The sequence below is a fragment of the Somniosus microcephalus genome, chromosome 32 (genome assembly GCF_052327205.1).
Source record: "Somniosus microcephalus isolate GS21.2 chromosome 32, FLI_Smic_1.0, whole genome shotgun sequence".
Lineage (NCBI taxonomy): Eukaryota > Metazoa > Chordata > Chondrichthyes > Squaliformes > Somniosidae > Somniosus > Somniosus microcephalus.
In genome coordinates, this window is record NC_141018.1 from 26,370,628 (window position 1) to 26,392,901 (window position 22,274).

Sequence of the window (22,274 nt, forward strand, 5' to 3'; positions counted from 1 at the left end):
AAGGGAACAGTGTGAAGACACGTACGACGACGACGACCAAAAGAATGGAGGGAGAGTTGAGGAGAATTTTATTTTCATGCAGAGAGTAGTTAGGAGATGGGATGTCTTACCACAAACAGCTGAAGCAGAATCCTTAATAGGTTTTAAAAGGGAATTGATAAATATTTGAGAAACAAAAAATAAAAAAATGGTATGAAGGGCAAAGGACTGGGATGAAGTGAACAGCTCTTTCAGAGAGCGATGGACTGAATGACCTCCTTCTATGCTGTCAACCTCTATGATTCTAAAATGACCGTGTTAAAATGACAGGTTGTCAGAATGACTAGTGATGTAAGAAAACTACGAGGCACTTGGTCTGAGTATTAAACAAGGCTTTAATCAACTGTTTTTCAACATGGAGATCTAGTTGTGTCCTTCACTAGTTCCTGTTAAAGAATGTCCTGAGCAAGCTGGGCCCATGCCCGAGTATTTATACTCTCCCTGGACAGCGCCACCAGCAGGCCGCCCAGTATTATTTCCTAAGTCATTTCCACATGAATGACAAGATTCATGTCAACTAGTCTTAGGGTGCAATTATAAACCGGCCTGACACCAGGTGCTGAAGTATAGTTCTAGCCTACACTGCTGATCCTGTCTGACTCTACTTGGACAAGTGGGAGCTCGGCATGGGAATAGCACTGTTCCTGGATCTTAAATATCTTGAGAGAGAATGGGCGTCTCCGTATTCCCGGTACAATTAAATAACTCCCCACACCAAGAGTACTTTTTATGCCAGATTCGTTACCGCTTCGGAGTTATACTCTACATGGTGTTAAACTCGAGCAGTGTGATACTGCCTGCTCCATGTTGCAGCTATAAACACACCCCTTAGAAAAAGCTTCAAAGTATTGTGGGAAGGCTCCGAGGGGCATCTGGGTGGCCAATCGTAAAGTTGATGTTTACTCCGAGGCCAGATTGCCTTTCTGTTTGATAAATATTTATTCCCTGTTCATTGGGAAAACATGCTCCCTTACTTTTGATTCTCCTCCCCATTTCAGGCTTGCCACCTTTTACTGGAGCCTCTGCTCTCTCCCCTTTTTTCCCCCACAACCACATGGGGTGGTGGGAGGGGGAAAGCAACAGACTGGCCGATGGGCTTGACAACAGTTGTTGTAGTCTTGCGCTGAAGCCAGTTGACAGGGAGTGCACTTGTATCAGGGGGGAGATGAATGTATCCCTTCCTTGACGACCCTTCCCTTCCCTCCCGCCCCTCCCCACCCCCAACCTTACGTCACCCCACTCAAGGAAAAGTAACAAAAAGGGATTGGGTGTGGAGCAAGAGTTGGGAGAAGTCTTGGTGACGGTGACCAAATGAATGGCCATTGAGTGAGGTTTTAAGGAGTCTATTGAAGGTGGGAAGGGGGCATGGGAAGCCAGAACAGAATTCCAGTGCACAGGGTGTGACGGCTAAAGGCTCTACGAGTGATGGCGGACAGGGTGAGGGGAACAAATGGAGCCATGGGACTCCAACCTATAATATCTGGGTGGGAGCTCTACGCCCTGACATACCAGCTGGTGGTGCATTGTAAATACGTTCAGTGCATTTTACAAAAAATAATAAAGGCGAGATCATGAGAGCAAAGGGGAAGCCATGGCAGAGAACAGTGGAAGATGAACCTTCATACATAATAGTAACAGAGTTGAGAGAATAACATAATCCTGGGAAATGTTTTACAGGACTGTAATCTAACTCAAATGCAACACTACACGCAAATACTGCAAACTAGCCCATGTAACATACACATATCACGTACCTAATTAACAAGCTTTACATACAAAGCTACCACTTTCATGGTTGTTTTGCCCACCGAAGGTGCTGGGTAAATGAATACCAATTTTTCCATCACCTGCACAGTTTGCTCTGTTGTCCAGTAGCAGGTCCTCTGGTTCGGGGCATTTCCAGTTTCTAGCAGAGACCGAAGACCAATAAGGTCCCTTCCAACACAAAAAAAATTATACTACTGTTGCCTCCCCGACAACAAACAATTTGGAAAACGTTTTTACCCCCCTCCACCTCTCCTAAAGGTGCTGACAAATGCTGGCGTGCAATTGCATCGAACATGGTGTCCCTCGAGGTGCTTACCAGAGTGGTCCATATAGGCTACTTGACCATTCCGGGGAATCACAGCTTAGCCTGATCCTGTTCCCACCTCTTGCAGCTTCCAGGAGGAGCTCCTGGACAGTAATGAGGAGCAGGAGCTGTGCCCGATTTCCCCCCCACCTCCAACCCCACCCCCCCCCCCCCCGCCCAAGACCAGAAGCCTTGGCGGCATTTATCCTGCCCTTATTGGTGGCCAGGCCGAGATTACTCAGCTCAGCAGAGCGGCCAATCAATCCGTGGCCTACTCAGAGTGGCTCAGTTCTGCACGAGGCACTTATCAAGCAAGCCATTGGGAGTTTGTGATTTTTTTTTCCCCAACTGAAATGAGTTCATTTGATTCCTAACTTTTGCAACCCAAGAAAATTGGTAGGAATCCGCTTTGTAATGTTGCTTTCCAGTTAAGATTTTCTAACACTCCCTCAACAGTACCAATAATACAATTCGCATTTCAGATCTAAGTCCAGGTCTCAGTGTTCACCCATCCTAGAAATAATTAATAGGAACATTTCACCCCACCCATCGAGAATTGTTTTTTTTTGGTCACAGCTCCATATGGGTTTTTTCTGGCTTTACTGAGTACCAGGTGTGATGTTCGTACTCCATGTAGCTTGCTGTCCGTGTAAATATTGTGATATACTTAAGCCTTTGATTACAGTCCAAGTATTTGCTCATCTATAGTCATAACGATCACACTGCTGTCTCTTACAAGCTGCACGGTGCAGCCTATGGCAAAGGGATCTATCTCAGCCCGATCTCCAGCATTTCTTTCGGATACTCAGGTAAGTGAGCTTTCTGTGCACCTCGTTGCAGCTGCTTAGAAGTGAGTTTAAAAAAATCTGCCATCAGCTCCGAAATATAACACTCCCTTTCACAAACGGCCAACCATTTTGAAAGAAAGACTTGCATTTCTATAGCGCCTTTCGCGACCACCAGATGTCCCAAAGCGCTTTACAGCCAATGAAGTACTTTTTTTTTGAAGTGTAGTCACTGTTGTAATGTGGGAAACGCAGCAGCCAATTTGCACACAGCAAGCTCCCACAAACAGCAATGTGATAATGACCAGATAATCTGTTTTTGTTATGTTGGTTGAGGGATAAAATATTGGGGAGAACTCCCCTGCTTTTCTTCGAAATAGTGCCGCGGGATCTTTTACGTCCAACTTGTGACAAAATATAAATAGAAGGGAATGGACCGGGTGACAGACATTGCTTGTGCAGTTAAAGGAATACACCAGGAGAAGGCTCTGTATTGATCGTGTCCTTGTTAGACACCTTCCAAAGATTTCATATATTTTTAAAAAACATGAAATTTAACCATACAATCTCGCCACATCTAACTGCCATCATTTGCTCATTAGATCAGTGCTGGACAAACTTTGCTATTGGTTTTGCTGATCGCTACAAAACTTGTCCAGTAGTAGACTGGAATGTGACGGGGAACTTTCAATAAATATAGAGGAACTTAGGGGGAAAAATTGGGTTGCATTGCGCCTCCTGTTAGCAAAGCACCTAGCGCCCGGGTGCGGCGCCACTGACGCCTCCCACGAAATTCAGCGGGAGGTTAGCGATGGCGGTAGCCGGTAGCGCCCTGTGGCGCTGCGCCTCCGGCGATGACATCATTGCCATGCGCAGCGCCCCGCTCGCGCCTTGGCCGCAAACTTTGCTCGTGCCCCCTGACCTATTGCCGGATGATATGTCCGGCAGGGTCAGGGGGGCGTTTTTGCAGCTGCGGCGGCGCAAATTAAAGGGCAGGTGCCGGGCGGCCATTTTTTTTGGGCCGCCTGCCAGCACCTGCCCACTTCTGCTTTTTTATGCCCAGCACCCCGCTCCCCGGTGCTCCAGCAGGGCCCCGGTGAGCACAGCGCTGGGCCCCTCCCCTTAAATCGGGGAGGGAGTCCTGCAATACCGCGGCGCTACGTGCCGACACGCATGACACTGTTGCACGTAGTGCCGCAATATTGAATGGTAGCGCCCCAGGAAGGAGGGGGAGCGCTTCCAGTCGCACTCTGCCTGCTGCTTGGGGCGCTACCACTGAATTTACAGCGCTGGGGCGCTACTTAGTATTCTCTGAGAGAGACCATCTCTGCCAACACCCGTCCCAATGTGAGGACTCTTATCAGCTTCATCGGCCTTGGAGCAATTCCCAATTTAACCCCAAGCCTTTGCTTGGCTCAGCTGTTAGTAGATGTGAACTGATCTGAAGAGCAATGCTTTATGAGTGACTGAAAGCATGCAACAAGCTAACAAAATATATATTTTATAGTAGTTACTGTTTGCGATATGAGCAAATGGCACTTTAATGTGTTCACATGAGATTCCTCCGTCTGTTATTTCAAGATAAATGGATTTATATCTCTGCTAAAATAATGGGGGAAGGATTGTTAGTGCTTGTAGTGCCACAGTCATTTCAAGCCTTAAAAAGTTTTTCACAAATAGACACCACCTCTATCATAATTTTAATAGTTGCTCTTCAACTAGGCAATCTTCAACTCAGTTATGGCACTTGGGGGGGGGGGTGAAATTGTGTGCCTTTGTGCTTCCCATTAGCGCCCCCGGCGAGAGATTAGCAGCAGCGCTACAGCGTTGATCTCCTTCGCCCGGAGTTCGTGACGTCATCGCTGTGTGCATCGCCCCGGACCTGAAATTGACTTCCGCCCCCTGCAGCAGTGCCGGTCGAAAACACCGACAGCTGCAGGAGGCGTGCATCGGGCGGCCAGCTGCTTCAGGGGCCAATGATTAAAGGCGAGGTGGCCGAAGTAAGTAAAAAAAAAATTACCTTTGTTTTTTTTCGTGGGTTCCTGCCCGCGATCGATCAGCCTGGCTCTCTGCTTGAGTCCTGGGATGATCGCGTGGGATTGCGGCTGCCTTGGTGGTCCAGGTAGGTACTTTTTCTATTGCAGAGCCTGCAGTGATGGCCCTTCGCTTTAAGGGAAGGAAGGAGCCTTTGAGCGCGGCGGCGCTGCACGGCCCAGTGTGCAGCGCTGCTGAAGTCTCCGCCCCGCCTGCTGCCGATGGCGCTCCAAGATAATCAAACGCTCCACTCCCTTCCTGGAGCGCAAAACCGAATTTTTTTTAAAGTTTAGAAACATTAGCGCCTGCCGCTAATTTTCTCAACTTTTAAAAGTTAGCTCCCCAAACGGCCCTATAATGAATTTCTCCCCCTTGGTGTTTCTGAACTCGAGGTTGGCTTGTTTGGTAGTGTGTGTGTGTAAGGTGCAGTGAAACCTGTCGCAAACATCTCGCGAGATCACCTGCCCACGGTGACCATCAAAGTCTAGTCCTAACAATTACACAACGGATGAAAATTGGACAGAATATATTTTAGAAGACCACCTGTCTAAGTAATGACCACCTGTGGGGAATGAATCCTCTTGGTCGCTGTGTGTAGGGACTCTGTAAATATTTTTCACGAAAGTTTCCTTTGTTTGGTATTTCTGGTGCGATTATAAACATTCCAGAAGAAAGCATTCACAATTTGGGGAAACCTTCACAAACACATTCATTGTTACACATGGCAATTTTTGCTCCCTGAGCATCATCCCAGCGATGACCATTTGAGACAGATTTCATCCATCGTGTTTGAAAGGAGTTCATTTCATCTTAATCTTGGCCAAGTTCTGGTTATACTTTGACCACCGTGACTGGAAGGTCCCCTTAGTCACTTCATTCTATCACTTTATTCTGACGAAGGGTCATCAACCTGAAACATTAATTCTGTTTCTCTCTCCACTGATGCTGCCTGGCCTGCTGAGTTTTTCCAGCCTTTCCTGTTGTTATTTCACTTTATTCTATGTTTCTTTCTTGCTAATCTCACATCTTACATGTTTTACAAAGACCCTACTTACATGAAGTCATCAAGCAGCAAATAATTACTATCTTATTTTGACACATTCATTGCAGAACATGATAGAACATAAGACATAGGAGCAGGAGTCGGTCATTTGGTCCCTCGAGCCTGCTCCGCCATTCAATAAGATCAGGGCCGATCTGATCTTGGCCTCAACTCCACTTCCCTACCCGCTCCCTATAACCCTTGACTCCCTTACCGTTCAAAAATCTGTCTATCTCCACCTTAAATATATTCAATGACCCAGCCTCCACAGCTCTCTGGGGAAGAGAATTCCAAAGATTCACGACCCTCAGAGAAGAAATTCCTCCTCATTTCCGATTTAAAAGGGTGCCCCCCTTATTCTGAAACTATGCCCCCTAGTTCTAGATTCCCCCACGAGGGAAAACATCCTCCTTGCATCTACCCTATCAAGCCCCTTCAGAATCTTATACGTTTCAATAAGATCCCCTCTCATTCTTCTAAACTCCAATGAGTATAGGCCCAACCTGCTCAACCTTTCTTCATAAGACAACCCCTTCATCTCCGGAATCAACCTCGTGACCCTTCTCCGAACTGCCTCCAACGCAAGTATATCCTTCCTTAAATAAGGAGATCAAAACTACAGGGTTAGAGATTGGTTTACCAACTGTATAGCTATTAAGATCAGGGCATTTACCAACTTCTAAACAGCTAGATTTTTTCCCTCCACTCTAATTTCCTCTCTTCCTAGAGTGCAATTTCACATGATAATCTTCATATGTGTGCCTAGACAACGAGTGACAATAGGCTATTGGCCATGGGATTGGGAGAGGAGCAGGGCTAATCAGTGCCAATCCCAATCCTATCTTCACCCCACATCCACACAGCCGCACATTTCAGCAGGGGTCACTTTTGGTGATCAGGAGCGGGAACTATGGCTGATCTTTAAATCCTTTTCTAAGCCCGACGATGCTGGGATTAACTGTAGTGCCACCTGGTTGCGGTCAACCATCTCAGCACGGACTGGGGATTGAACCAGGATCTTCCTGACCTGTATTGCACTCGGTGAGGCACTCGCCAACTGGGCCATTGGGTTTTATTGACAGAATACGTCAACAAAGCATGGAAACTCAGATGCAAACTAATTGAGTGTGTGGCAGTTATCAAACGCTAGCTTTTCTGGCTTTGCGTATATATCACATGGCAGAAAGTTGCTGTTATTGCGAAATTTATTAACCCACCCTAACCCAATTAGGTCAGGGTATCAAGGGGTATGGATCAAAGGCGGGTGGATGGAGTTGAGGTACAGATCAGCCATGATCTAATTAAATGGCGGAACAGGCTCGAGGCGCTAAATTTTCAAACCGTTCTCGGTCCCACTCCTGTTCCTATGTAACCTCTGATGCCAAAAGAAGCAGTTGACAAAAGAGCAGTTACATGTAGATGACGTGGAATACAGGAAACTCTTTATTATCCGGCACCGACGGGACCGGCGTGGTGCCGGTTTATCAAAAAGTCCGGATTACAGAGAGGTATAGTTTAAAAGGTACAAGAGCTCCGTACACAGCAACAAATCCAGGCTTCCCTGTTGCTTAGCAACATGTGCAGGAACTCCGGCCACAGACCAAGCGTCCCTGTTGCTTAGCAACAAGTGCAGGAACCCCGGTTACACAGCCACAGATCCAGGAACTGCCACTAATATGAAGTAAAACTTACCTGAACCTACTCCTGAATTTTGCCGGTTAACAGAGATTTCTGGTTATTTAGGTGCTGGTTAAAAGAGTTTCCTGTAATATGAGTGAATAGATTCAAAATGCACTGACGCAAAACTAACATGTACACAGGGACTAAAAACAGAAAATGCTGGAGATACTCAGCAGGTCAGGCAGCATCTGTGAAGAGAGAAACAGAGTTAACGTTTCAGGTCAATGACCTTTTGTCAGATTCTGACGAAAGGTCATTGACCTGAAACGTTAACTCTGTTTCGCTCTTCACAGATGCTGCCCTGACCTGCTGAGTATCTCCAGCATTTTCTGTTTTTATTTCAGATTTCCAGCATCTGCAGTATTTTCTTTTTTCTTTATGTATATAGGGACATTTGGGTATATTTTCCAACCAGTGGTGTTTCTAATATGAGCACTTAACAGACTCATACTCTTTTTTTTTCAAACGGGTGCATTAAAAAGTTCACAGAGGAATTTAGTATGAGTGCATTAGCATCTGTACACGAACAGCGCCAGTCAGTCAGAAAATACAGCCCAGTCAGAACCTGTACCCCATTGAATTCTTGGTGGTGTTTTCTTCATCAGTTTGATGAAATCATTAAAAAAAAAAAGAAATAACATTGTGGTCATTCTGTCTTTTGTGAAGTGGAACAGTAAACGAGCGTTTCCTTTTGTAGGAATGGGCAAAGGGCAGCATCGCATGCCATCAAAGGACGAACTGGTACTGCGCTACAACCGGATGAACACAATTCCCCAGGTATTAGTACCACACTTCCTTCTTAGTCCCTGTAACAGACCGTGACTGCAAAGCTTTGTAACTGTTCATTAACCCAAACGATTAATAATTCTTGTTAAACTGGATGATGGAGTAGAAATAATGGGTGATGGGTTTGGGATAAAAACAGCCCAATTTCAGCTGGTCTATCTAATCATACAGTACAAACCTTCATTGATGGAAGATGACTCCCTTCTACAACTTTTCAGCTTCCTCATTCTACTGTTTTTCTGCTGACTTAGGTGCGTGGACAATATAGGCAAGTCAATTCAAAGAGCTTGAAATTCCAAGCCCCGTGGAGGCAGGTTTGGAGGCGGGAGTTGTGGAAAAATTGCAGAATTGGGGGCCAGGAACCCATCCCGCCCCCCAACCCGCCTCCGTGCCAATGTCCCAGGAGGCGGGTACCCGACCTGTGCTGGGAGCCGCCTCCCTGAGGCGGGAAGGGGATTAGTGCCAATTAACTGCCTGTTAACAGGTAGTTAACAGGCAGTTTTTTGCCTAATCCCAATTTTTTAGCCCTGAAGTATGGGCTTCCCGATGGCTCCAAACCACGCCAAGTTAGCGAGGCGGACCGTCGGTCTGCAGGGGTTGGAGGGGTCGAGATGTCCGTTGTGCAGGTAAGTGATGGGTGCATGTGTGTGGAGGTAAGTGTGTGAGGTAAGTGTAAAGTGTTTTAATAAGTTTTACTTACCTTTACTTTCTCCTGCAGGCTTCCTTCCTTCAGTTCTCGGGAGTCCCTCAGTTCATCGGCACAGAAAGCAGAATGGCCGCTGAACTGTCAAAAGCTGCAGCCTCTGCTTTCTGGTCTGGAGAGCTCCCTGAGTCTGAGTAGAAGGACTCAAGTTAGAAGTCAGATTGTCAGTGTTTGACTGCTTCACAGAGCTTTTGAGGTGCATCAGGACTTTCTTCTGTTTGATTGGGTGGTCAAGGCCTTTCGGCACTGAGGGAGATAATGTTGAGCCATGGTGGCGGTTGGGTGGTCTGTTGTGTGTGCCGTGCTTGGTTGTGCCCAGTGCTGCATCCTGTTATGAATGCTATCCACAGATAGAGGGGGAGCCCCTATGGATTACAGGTGTACTTTTCCAGTGGGGCTCCCAGGTAAGTGAGTTGTTAATTGATTTCCCACTCTGTGTTTCCTTCCCCTCCGACCTGTGGGAATGTTTTATCTGCGATTTGAACAGTGTTCCCGTGCGTGTATTACCATATTTCCCTTTTCCATACTGCTGTATTTTAGGTTTTCCTTCCAGCTCTCATTCCCACCTCCTTTGATATTCCAAGTTGCACTTGGAGCATACACTTTTATCTGCCGTCAGGCTGTTGGACAATGTTGGCCGTCAGCTGATTCTTAGACCTTTGCTCAGTGTTGTCCAGCTTTCTGGTCACACAGGATCGGTGGGTGAAGCTTGACTATCAATTCCTAACGTGTTTCCGAGGCTTATGTCCCATTGTATTGCATTTAATATCGCATTACACAATAATCAGAGAGGTTGCAGCCCCTCTTTCATTATTTGAAGGGGCTGCTCCTCGATTTTTGGCTGCACTTCAGTCCCACGCTCCTGATCTTTGGTCACCCGGTGCGGGAGGGGAGCGGGCAGATCGGGAAGACCTCCTCGTAGGACTGCTCCTGGGCCTGGCCAATGTGGCCATTAACTGGTCCAGGCAGCGGGCGGTCGAGGAGGTCGTTCGGCCCGACTGCCTGCCTCTCTTCCGCGGCCATGTTCGCGCCCGGGTGGCCCTGGAGATGGAGCGCGCGGTATCCACCGGCACGCTCGAGGCCTTCCGCGACCAGTGGGCGCCGCGGGGACTGGAGTGCATCATCAACCCCCCGGCCAATCAAATTTTAATTGAATTTGTTAAGGTTTATTTAAAGTTTTATTAAGCTCCAGACAATTTGTTTAGTCACCTAACCAAAAGAGTACACAATAATCAGGGTGAGGAGAGGGGAATGGAATTTCCCTGGTTCCCACCTGACGACCTGCAGGTGGACATTTAATGGCTTTCCAACTGCCTTCCTTGTGGCCATGGCATCTTAAGTTTTTTTTATTGTAGCTACTTTTGGGCTCTGGGGGGCTGATTTCTGCCAGGAATTGGCATTGGGAATCCAGCGCTGTTCTGTCACCTACCTGATGATGGCGCCACTGCGAATTGTAGGTGTTTGAAGTGTGACGGCGGAGGGGTGACTTCTGGCAGGCGACGGGTGACTAATAGTCAGAAGACTTACAGCTGCTCGATCTCCTGGGCTGGTTTCGATCACACAAGGGGGGTCGGAGAGGAATTTTCCAGAGTATTTTTCCCTCATTGGCCCAGGGTTTTTCTCTGGGGGGTTTATTTTTTGCCTTTCCCAGGAGATTACATGGCTGCTGAGGGGGGTTAGGAAGTATCTAGTCACGATGCTCTGGCCATCATGAGTGTAGGGTAGGCTTGATGAACCAGCTGGTCTTTAACTGCCTGTAACTTTTGTATATTCGTAGTTCCCAGCTCCAATTAAAAGGAAACATGGCTCTGTGTGTATGTGTGTGTAGGGGAGCAATTTCAATGCAAAGTGCCATCTCCATATTGTTGAGAAGGCAGGGACATTACAGTCTACGCCATTCTTTAAAAAATCCATTCATTCTTCCTGCGCCAAATCGCAAGAAGTACATTTGCACTAAAACAAAAATCCCAGTGTCTGTTTTCAATCTCCCAGAGCACACGGTTCAGTTATTTCTTGTGTTATCACCTGACTAATATTTATATGTTCCTTCTACAGACGAGACCCATTCAGTCCAGATTCTTACAGAGTCGAAACCTGAACTGTATAGCACTTTGCGAAGGTAGGAGCCATTTTTTTGCGCATATCCAAGAGGATTGATAGCGCTATCTACCTGTTTGCTAAGCAATTCCTCCCTCCCCCACCTCACAAGCCATCTCTTGCAGATAGTAAACAAGGGACTTCTTTTTCTAAAATAACAACAGAAAACGCTGGAAAAACTCAGCAGGCCAGGCAACATCCGTGGAGAGAGAAACAAGAATTAACGTTTCAGGTCGAAACCCTTCTTCAGAACTGAGATATTCAAGAAATATATTCAAGAAGGAGTTGGATATATTTCTTAAGGCTAAAGGGATATGGGGAGAAAGCAGGGACCGGGTACTGAATTTGGATGATCAGTCATAATCACATTGAATGGCGGAGCAGTCTCGAGGGGCCGAATGGCCTACTCCTGCTCCTATCTTCTATGTTTCTATGAGAAAAAAAAGGCAGGAAATGAAACAGATTAAAAGGCCAGTTTGGGGGCTGGGAAATGGGGGAGGGGATGAAAGAACAAAAGGGAAGGTCTGGGAGGTGAAGAGACATTAAGAGATATTCAAGACGAGACGAGATGGTAATAGGACAGGTAAAGAGACAAAAGATGGCTCTAGATGAAGTGTGAAATGCGCTGGCAGAATGAGAGACAGCTGACGGAGAGAGAGAGAAAAAGGAAAAGGCACAAACCAAAAGTGTGGATAAAAAATATATAAAATATAACAGCGGCCGAGGTTATGATCTGAAATTGTTGAACTCGATATTGAGTCCGGAAGGCTGTAAAGTGCCTAATCGGAAGATGAGGTGCTGTTCCTCGAGCTCACGCTGAGCTTCCGTGGAACAATGCAAGAGGCCGCGGACGGTGAGGTCTGAGTGGGAATGGAGCGGTGAATTAAAGTGACAGGCCACAGGGAGCTCGGGGTCCCCCTTACGGACTGAACGGAGGTGTTCCGCAGAGCTTCTTTTTCTAAGGTTGTCTTGTTTTCTGGTATTCACTCCCTCAGAGGAAGTTCCTCGTCTCTGTTCGATGGTTTCCACCAAACGTAAATCTGAAATTATGAACCGAATGTGGCAAGAATCACAGCATGAGACTGCTTTTCTTGTTTTATCACCTGACAAGGAGAGATTACACAAATTAGGGTTGTATTTCCTAGAATTTAGAAGGTTAAGGGGTGATCTGATCGAAGTTTTCAAGATATTAAGGGGAACAGATAGGGTAGATAGAGAGAAACTATTTCCGCTGGTTGGGGATTCTAGGACTAGGGGGCATCGTCTAAAAATTAGAGCCAGACCTTTCAGGAGTGAAATTAGGAAACACTTCTACACACAAAGGGTGGTAGAAGTTTCGAACTCTCTTCTGCAAACGGCAATTGATGCTGGATCAATTGTTAACTTTAAATCTGAGATGGATAGATTTTTGTTCACCAAAGGTATTAAGGGATATGGGCCAAAGGTGGGTATATGGAGTTAGGTCACAGATCAGCCATGATCTCATTGCATGCCGGAACAGGCTCAAGGGGCTAAATGGCCTCCTCCTGTTCCTGTGTTTTCAGCCAGTTACCATCGTAGAACTGCCCCATTCCAACAATCCAACTTAATCAGGGAGAAAGTAATTGGGTAATTGGTTGCCAATTGGTACATCCCATTCTGAAATATTTGCATTGTTATTAGGAAGAGCTATTATTGGATGACCTTATTATCAATGATACTGTTGGCTAGGTTGAATCTAGTCCAAAGTAAAAAGTGCTGGGAACCCTAACGTGTTCTCATGGAATGGTTCAGTGTTGACTTGTTTTTTTTTGTCATTATGCGACTTATTGACAAGTCACACATTAGTGCCTCTTCCTGTAATTTGCAGATTTCTGATGTGTGTGTGAATGGAAATATACCAACGATCAGTGGTTATAATCCACAAAGCTACATAAGCAAAAGGACCGAACATCAGCACAACTCAAGCTTATATAGGACCTGCAGTTTAGCAACACATCCCGAGGAGCTTCACATCAGAGGTGGGAGGGGAATGGACATCTTACAGGAGTTAGCACAGATAAGGGGGGGAAGTGACTGAAGGTACAGTTGAAGAGACAGATTTTGAAGAGGCTTTTGAAGGTGGGGAGAGATACAAGAAGGCTGAGGGTGTTCAGGAAGGGAAGTCGAGAGTGCAGAGTTGTGATGGCTGAAGGCTCAGGCCACTATCGGTAGAATGAGGAGGGGAGGGGGCCTGTGCACAGTAAGGCTACATCAAAGAGTAAAGGAGGTTGCAGAGATAGAGTCGGGCGAGGTCATGGAGGCACTCCTGAATGAGGATGAGGATTTTGAAATCAGTGCTTCAGGGGACGAACCTATGGAGGTCAGTGAGGACAGCAGTGATAGGTGAGCAAGCTAGTACAGTATAGGAAGCGAGCACTTGGAGCATTCCAACCCACTCTAAGCACTGCTAAAAACTAACCACTGCCACAAATAAAATCTGACCATCAGTTTAATGACTTTGGGTATCCAGGAGTACATAGGAAATTCATGGACGTGTGTCATCTTTGCAGTGGGGGCCCCACACAGTTTAAAAACCTCTGGAATAAAGCACTTATGTCATTTATGTCAACCTCCGCGAATTAACTAACAATATTAATCATTAAGAACAAAACTGGTTAAAATTAGTCGCTTCTCAGCGGCGTGAACTATCTTGAAATTTGCATGACCTTAGCCAAGATCATCAAAGAGCGAGTGACGAAACAAATTGTTAATGAGACTGAAAACGATGTTACTTTTTAACCAGTCTCTTTGTCATCTTCTGTCTTTCTTTCTCTCAGTTATAACTTCAAAAGATCTCCAGAAACATGGAAACATCTGGGTCTGTCCTGTCTCCGATCATGTCTGCACTCGTTTCTTTTTTGTGTGAGTATCATGAACGGCGTGAGGCTGAGCCCGATCCTGATCATCACCCTGAGTTTGCCACGATAAATTGGTCTGGTTTCAGGACTATATGTAAATCAGGATTTCTGCTAGGGACTAGGAATGTCGTCAATTGGCTCATTGCCCTTTCACCTGTTAGGCCTGGGTTTCAGTGTGGACCAGGCTGATGGGGATGAATACAGCATACCACATGACAGAAGAAAACTACTAGGCACTTGGTCTAAGCGTTAAACAAAACTTTAATCAACTGTTTTACAACATGGAGGTCCAGTTGTGTCCTTCACTAGTTCCTGTTAAGAATGTCCTGCGCAAGCTGGGCCCGTGCCCGAGTATTTATACTCTCCCTGGACAGCGCCACCCGTAGGCCGCTTAGTATTATTTCATAAGTTTTTCTTTCATGAATGACTGATTCATGTCACCACATGTTTGCTGATGTGATATCACATTTAAGCAGTGGGTCTTCACTTCCATCTGAAACTATTCTGATGCCGTAGCTTTGACAGGTCCACATAGCCTAGTCACTACAGTTCTGCACTAGCAATCTTAAGGTTGCGAGTTCAAATTCGTCGCTGGGTCAAAATCCTGGAACTCCCTCCCTAACCGCACTGTGGGAGTACCTTCACCACACGAACTGCAGCGGTTCAAGAAGGCGGCTCACCACCACCATCTTCTCAAGGGCAATTAAGGATGAGCAATAAATGCTGGCCTTGCCAGCGACACCCACATCCCATGAATGAATTTTTAATTTAAAAATTGCAAGTCGTGAAATGAATTCAAGTTGTCCAGTAATTTGTGGGCTGGCATCAGATAAAAGGACGATGAAAGTTGCCAGTTTGTTGTAAAAACCCAACTGGCTCACAAAGGTCCTTCACAGAAGGGACCTGTCACCCATTACCTGGTCTGGCCTACCTGCAACTCTTGTCCCACACCGGATGGTTGGTTCTTAAATAGCTTGCCAGTGTTGCCCACAATCTAATAGAAAAAATGTTCCAGAGAAATCCCATTCACTAATGGAGAAGTCAATAGGCACGAGATTCAGTATCAGTCCAGTTTAAAATTAATGGGTTAACACCTCTGTTAGGAGAGTACAGATAAGAAGTACCTCAAGTATTTGTGCAATAACATCGCCAATGGTAATTTCTACTCTATAATCTTCTTCTTCTTAGGCGGTCCCTCGGAACCGAGGATGACTTGCTTCCACATTAAAAATGAGTTCTCAGGTGACTAATGAGTCCAATGCGGGACCTACACTCTCTGTCAAAGGTGGGGCAGACGGTGGTTGAAGGGGCGGGTGGGTGGGGTGCTTGGGTTGATGTGCGCTCCTTGCGCTTGGCTTCCACTTGCTCCTGGCAAAGAGACTCGAGGTGTTCGGTGCCTTCCCGGACGCTTCTCCTCCACTTTGTGCGGTCTTGGGCCAGGGATTCCCAGGTGTCGGTGGGGATGTAGCACTTTTTCAAGGAGGCTTTGAGGGTGTCCTTGAAGCGTTTCCTCTGCCCACCTGGGGCTCTCTTGCCGTGTCGGAGCTCCGAGTAGAACGCTTGTTTTGGGAGTCTCGTACCGGGCATGCGGACGATGTGACTCATTCATCGGAGCTGATCGAGCGTGGTCAAAGCTTCGATGCTGGGGATGTTGGCCTGAGCGAGAACACTGACGTTGGTGCGTCTATCCTGCCAATGGATTTGCAGGATCTTGCAGAGGCAGCGTTGGTGGTACCTCTCCAGTGCTTTGAGGTGCCTGCTGTACATGGTCCGTGTCTCTGAGGCATACAAGAGGGCGGGTATCACTACTGCTCTGTAGACCATGAGCTTGGTGCTGGGTTTGAGGTCCTGGTCTTTAAACACTATAATCTACTCTATAATGTTTCCTTAGGTTGTTCTACTGCAATACAGTGTTCGTGCTTTCCAACATTTCTTCAAGCATAAGTAGGCTCTCAGAATGAACGTCACATTTCTAGACAACAGTTCTGAAGCTCATGACATTGTCCTTTACAGGTATGAAGATGGGCAAGTTGGAGATGCCAACATCAATACTCAGGACCCCAAAATCCAGAAGGAAATTATGCGTGTGATTGGAACTCAGGCTTACACGAGCTGAGTCCCAGCGGGATGCTGAAGACAAATTCCAAAGGATTCCCCACAGACTTGAGACCTGCCACAATCATTCCCAATCTTCCTATCCTGGCTTTTGCAAGGATTCTTTATAAATATTTTCAGCAGAAAAGCATTTTTAAAGCCAGGATAAGAGAGAGAAGTCAGACTTAGTCAGTTTGTCCCTCATGATGCATCAGTGCTGTAATGGTGTTCTAATATATATATATATATAAAAAATATATATATATCTATATATATATAGAATGTGCTTTTTTGTATGACTGTATTGTGTATGTTTGACAAGAAAATGTCATCAGTTTCATTAAATTATGTGTATGAAAAAATAAATATTTTGCACAATTTTGACTGGATATGTGATAATATATTTACTTGCTTTAGTTATATTTAAAAAACAACGTTGAACATAAGAACATAAGAAATAGGAGCAGGAGTAGGCCATTCGGCCCTTCGAGCCTGCTCCGCCATTCAATGAGATCATGGCTGATCTTCTGCCTCAACTCCATTCACCAGTTCTATCGCCATATCCCTTGATGCCCTTACTAGTCAGAAATCTATCAACTTCTGTTTTGAATATACCCAATGACTGAGCCTCCACAGCCCTCTGGGGTAGAGAATTCCAAAGATTCACCACCCTCTGTGTGAAGAAATTTCTTCTCCATCTCAGTCCTGAATGTCCTACCCTTTATCTTGAGGCTGTGGCCCCTGGTTCTAGACTCCCCAGCCAAGGGAAACATTCCCCCAGCATCCATCCTATCAAGCCCTGTAGTCATTTTGAATGCTTCAATGAGATCCCCTCTCATTCTTCTGAATTCAAGAGAATACAGGCCTAGTTTACTCAATCTCTTCCCATACGACAGTCCCGTTATCCCAGGACTCAATCTCGTGAACCTTCGTTGCACTCCCTCTATGGCAAGTATATCCTTCCTTAGGTAAGGAGACCAAAATTGTACACAGTACTCCAGGTGTGGTCTCACCAAGGCCCTATATAATTGGAGTAGGACTTCTTTACTCCTGTACTCAAATCATCTTGTAATGAAGGCCAGCATACCAGTTGCCTTCCTAATGGCTTGCTGCACCTGCACATTCACTTTCAGTGACTCATGTACAAGGACACCCAGGTCCCTTTGAGCATCTGCATTCCCCAGTCTTTCACCATTTAGGAAATACTCTGCCTTTCTGTTTTTTCTACCAAAGTGGATAACTTCACATTTATCCACATTATATTCCATCTGCCATGTTCTCGCCCACTCACTGAGCCTGTCGAGATCCCCTTGAAGCCTCTTCACATCCTCTTCGCAACTGACACTGCCATCTAGCTTTGTATCATCAGCAAATTTGGAAATGTTACATTTAGTCCCCTCATCCAAATCATTGATATAGATTGTGAATAGCTGAGGTTGAGGACCCTTGTCACTTCTTTCTTGGCAATTATTTAGAAGGACAACAGTCTGCATTAGCAGTTGTCTTGAAAAATAATCAGTGCTTCCTTTTATGTAGATGTCCCTTGTGTTTTCTTAAGTTAGCAACTAGTCGGTGTTGATCACCTACTGCATTTTGATGTCAGCTAGCCTCAATAACTTCAACTATTTGCATAATGTTAGCTGTAAATGTGTCAACTGTGGCTACGAGTCAGAAGGTCATGGATTCAACTCCCGCTCCAGAGACTTGAGCACAAAATCTAGGCTGACAATCCCAGTGCGGTACTGAGGGAGTGCTGCACTGTCGGAGGTGCCGTCTTTCGGGTGAGACGTTAAACCGAGGCCCCGTCTGCTCTCTCAGGTGGACGTGAAAGAACCCATGACAATATTTCGGTGTCCTGGCCAATATGTATCCCTGAATCCCTAAATGTATCCCTAAAATAGATTATCTGGTCATTATCACAATGCTGTTTGTGACTTTGCTGTTTTGGCTACCGCGTTTCTACATTACATTAAAATTACTACGCTCCAAAAAATTACTTAATTGGTTGTAAAACACTTTGGCCTAGAAATTCGGTGGGCTGCGCCACCAGTTAGCGCCTAAAGAGGGCACTCAGTGGCTTTAGCGCCACTGGCCACGCCTCCCGCGATATTTAACTGGGGCACTAATGGCGGCGTTAGCCTGTTGCGCTGCGCCGCCACCGATGACATCATCGGTGTGCGCAGCGCCCCGCTACTGCCCCGATCTCAATATTCGGTAGCGCCCGCCTCTGTAGCGCCATTCGCAAATTGCGCCCGGTTCACGGGGCCTACCTGTGGCGGCAGTGGCGCAAATTAAGGTGGAGGTGCGGGGCGGCCGTTTTTTTCAGCGGCCGCCTGCCAGCACCTCCGTCCCCGGCCTCCTGATCTCCCCCCGCGGCAGTGCCGGCTGTTTTCTGAGAGCCCGGCACTTCCCCTCGGCGCCGGCACTCGCGATCTCTGATCGCGCTGGTGCAGGCCCCTCCCCCTTAAGAATGGGAGGAAGGCCTGCAGTACCGCAGCGCGCCGTGCCGCAGCGTGTGGCGCTGCGGCACGTTGCGCTGCGATATTCAGTTTCAGCGCCCTAAGAGGGACGCGGAGCGCCTCAAGCCTCGCCCCGTGTCCCTCTTGGGGCGTTCAAGCTGAATTTCCGGCGGTCGCAACTGCTCCGATCGCTGCGCTAATTCCGGCGCCCAGGCGAGCTTGGCGCCCCGTTTGCGGCTCCACCCAATTTCTCCCCCTTTGGGACGTCCTGAGGTAGTGAAAAGCGCTTTATAAATGGAAGTCTTTCTTTCTAAATAGAGATGGCCAAACATAATATGCAATAATTATTGGCCATCCTGTCCTAGGTTGTTTTCCTATTGATCCTATCATTCTTTTATTGCCCATATGATTCTAACTCCACTGAAGTGAACACAGCTCACATCGCCATTCAACTTGAATCTTGTAACTTTTGGAATCTCAAACTGAGTTTCAGATAATCCACTCCAGCTAAACTGAGTTTCAGGTAATCCACTCCAGCTAAACTGAGTTTCAGATATTTGGTTAAACGGGCCCAATTGTTTTGCAAGGCGGAAACTCCATGTGGAATAGTTTGACAGTTGCAGGCTCAACCCTCGTTGCATACTCCCTCTGTTAAAATGTAGATTTGTCACGTTACGCTGTTTCCTACTCTTAACTCCTTCTCAATTCAAAACTCTGGAACCTCTCGCCTCCCTTGGTTTTCCCTCCGCTCTACAATCTGCGGGTTTTAAACCCCAATATTGGGCATTACTTAACCACTATTTCTTGATTTACCTCAAATCTCTCCTACTCTTCCCAGTTCAGTTTGTGCTCTCCATTATGGACCTTTACCCAGGCTACACAATTAAAGAAAATAATGCAGAGAGTTCAAGAAACTGTTCCAAGATCAGATTCAATGACTGTTACTGTGGTACTTCAATAGAGCAGCCTTTATACTTGGAGCTTAGCATTAAAGTCTGGCTTTGAAGTATCATGGTTAGAAATCCAGATTGACTTTCAGGTCATACCATCAACATGACCTATGACCTTTTACCTTTGACTACAATATTAGGACAATATCCCTCTAAGCCTGGTCTATCTCCTCTTGATTAGCCCCTCCCACTTCTCATTGTGCCCAATCACTCAAGCCGATAGATATATTTTGGTACCAACTTTATTTGGTAACAATTTCCAGAATGTGGAATTTAGTTCTAACTGTAGCTTTATAAAGGATTAATTTTAAAAAATCCTATACTCAAACAAGTCTCCTTGGTTTTTAAATTTCAGTCTAAATGGTTTTACCATTGATTTTCAATTTATTCCAAAGTGATGAGCCTTTCCATTTTCTGCAGGGAGGTTGTTTTCCCTCACTCTTGTTTGCGTGTGTGATGTCATTTTGGACTTTATATCAAACGTTTCGTGGGCTGGTATCAGTTGTAGCTGGAAGAGTGTGATGGACAGGCAGGAAGCAGATAACATTTTGAAAGTAATTCAGCTGTCCAGGTTGGTTCATGATCTGACCTGATATGATGTTGGCTGATGCATCTGTCCCTTATAAATGCGCTATGTGTTGGTGTTCCTTGATGACCCCATGCTGGAGATTTTTTAATATTCATTAACGGGATGTGGGCGTCGCTGGCAAGGCCAGCATTTATTGCCCATCCCTAAATGTCCTTGAGAAGGTGGTGGCGGGCCGCCATCTTGAATACAACCGGGTGGCTTGCTAGTGGCCATTTCAGAGAGCAGTTTAAGAGTCAACCACATTACTGTGGGTCTGGAGTCACATATAGGCCAGACTGAGTGAAGACGGCAGGTTTCCTTCCCTAAAGGACATTAGTGAACTAGGTGTGTTTTTACGACAATCCGGTAGTTTCATGGTCACCGTTACTGATACTAGCTTTTTCAGATTTATTTAATTAATTCCAGATTTATTTAATTCACTGAATTTAAATTCCCCAGCTGCCGGGGTGGGGTTTGAACTTGTGTCTCTGGATCACGGCCTCTGGATTACTCGTCGAATAACATAACCACGATTTGTTACCAAAACTTTAACTTTTGGTGAATTTTGACACACGGCTATTATGTCCGTGTGTAATTGAGACACGGACTGCAGGAGTGGCTTACAACAGGTCTTTATTGAGTGGAGACAAACTGGAACTAACTATGCAAAGTTACTACACAGGCTTATATACAGGGGTGGTCACTACTGGTACTGCAGTATACAGGGGCTGCAGAATATAGTTCCTTCTGCAAAGTACATACACTACAATTCCTCCCCTTTTAGCTAAACAGTACATAACATTCGATTAATAATTAAATAACATATTTACAATTACAGTTGTCATATACATTAGCTGAAGTTAAGCAATTATAAGTTCAGTCTTTGAGGAGGCTTCCTGATTCTGTCTGGATAACGCCTCTTTGGGGTTTCAGGTTCTTCTGGCAGAGTTGATTCGGAATCAACATCGTTGTTGGGTTCGTCTGCTTCCAATATTCCCGATTCTGAGGTAGATGCAATTGGTACTTTGGTTTCATCACCAGGTGTATCGGATCGTGGTGTGGAATTGACGTTTTCCAGTGACTCTAGAATCTGGTCAGCATGGTGTCTTACAATGCTCTCTCCAACGTCCATGGTATACATTAGAGGTCCTTGCCGTGTACAGATCGTTCCTGGCTGCCATTTCTCTGTGCGGTAGTCCCGGGCCAAAACTGGTTGACCTATCTTAAAACTCCTGGTCGGCCTTTCATTCATATTCTGAAACTGCCTGTTCTCCACATCTCTTCTGATGTTTGGCTTAACCAAATCCAAGCGGCATCGTAGTCTTCGATTGAAGAACATCATAGCTGGAGTTTGGTTGGTAACCGCATGTGTCGCATTCCGGTAGGCAAACAAGAAGTTATCCACCTTGTGTTGTAGGGGTATGTCTTCATTACACATTGCCTTGATAGCCTTCTTGAATGTTTGAACGAACCTCTCAGCCAATCCATTGGTGGCTGGATGATATGGGGCGGATGTGTAATGCTTAACACCATTGTTCTTTAAGAACATCTGGAACTCTTCAGACACAAACTGTGGTCCATTGTCGGAGCAAATCTGTTCAGGCAGCCCATTTCTGGCGAATATGGTTCGTAAGACTGTGATAGTTTTTTCTGTGGTGGTTGAGGACATTTTTATTACCTCTGGCCACTTTGAATGTGCATCCACCGCAATTAAAAACATCGAGTCCATAAATGGACCAGCAAAATCAATGTGCACCCTTTGCCATGGAGATGAGGGCCACTCCCATGGATGTAGAGGGGCTTGTGGTGGGGCGTTTTGGACCTTCTGGCATCCTGTACAGCTCTTGGTCATCTCTTCGATTTCTCTATCGATTCCCGGCCACCACACAAACGCTCTGGCTAAGTTCTTCATTTTTACCCCTCCCAGATGACCCTCATGAAGCTCATTGAGCACTCTATCCTTCAATTTGGGTGGAATTACTACCCTGGATCCACACATCAAGGTTCCTCGGCACACTGACAGCTGTTCTCTTCTCGGTGAGAGTGCTGGCAACAGTGGTTCGCCATGTGCTGGCCATCCCATCCTC

General features: G+C 46.1%; 1 protein-coding gene across 15 annotated transcripts in view; it reads left to right on the forward strand.

The window, feature by feature from the left end:
• Positions 1-16,590, forward strand: part of LOC147097348 (protein mono-ADP-ribosyltransferase PARP6) — a 121,830-nt gene extending 105,240 nt beyond the window's left edge. For 6 of the 15 annotated variants that reach the window (XM_085972238.1, XM_085972240.1, XM_085972239.1 and 3 more), the window contains 5 exons: positions 2,850-2,919; positions 8,349-8,431; positions 11,196-11,259; positions 14,036-14,120; positions 16,130-16,590. In XM_085972238.1, coding sequence (XP_085828364.1) covers positions 2,850-2,919; positions 8,349-8,431; positions 11,196-11,259; positions 14,036-14,120; positions 16,130-16,232 — 405 coding nt within the window. In that variant the 3' untranslated portion in view covers positions 16,233-16,590. Of the gene's footprint in view, positions 1-2,818; positions 2,920-8,348; positions 8,432-11,195; positions 11,260-14,035; positions 14,121-16,129 lie in introns of those variants that run through there. The other 9 variants (XM_085972241.1, XM_085972245.1, XM_085972246.1 and 6 more) reach the window with 4 other exon arrangements.
• The last annotated feature ends 5,684 nt before the right edge of the window (positions 16,591-22,274 follow it).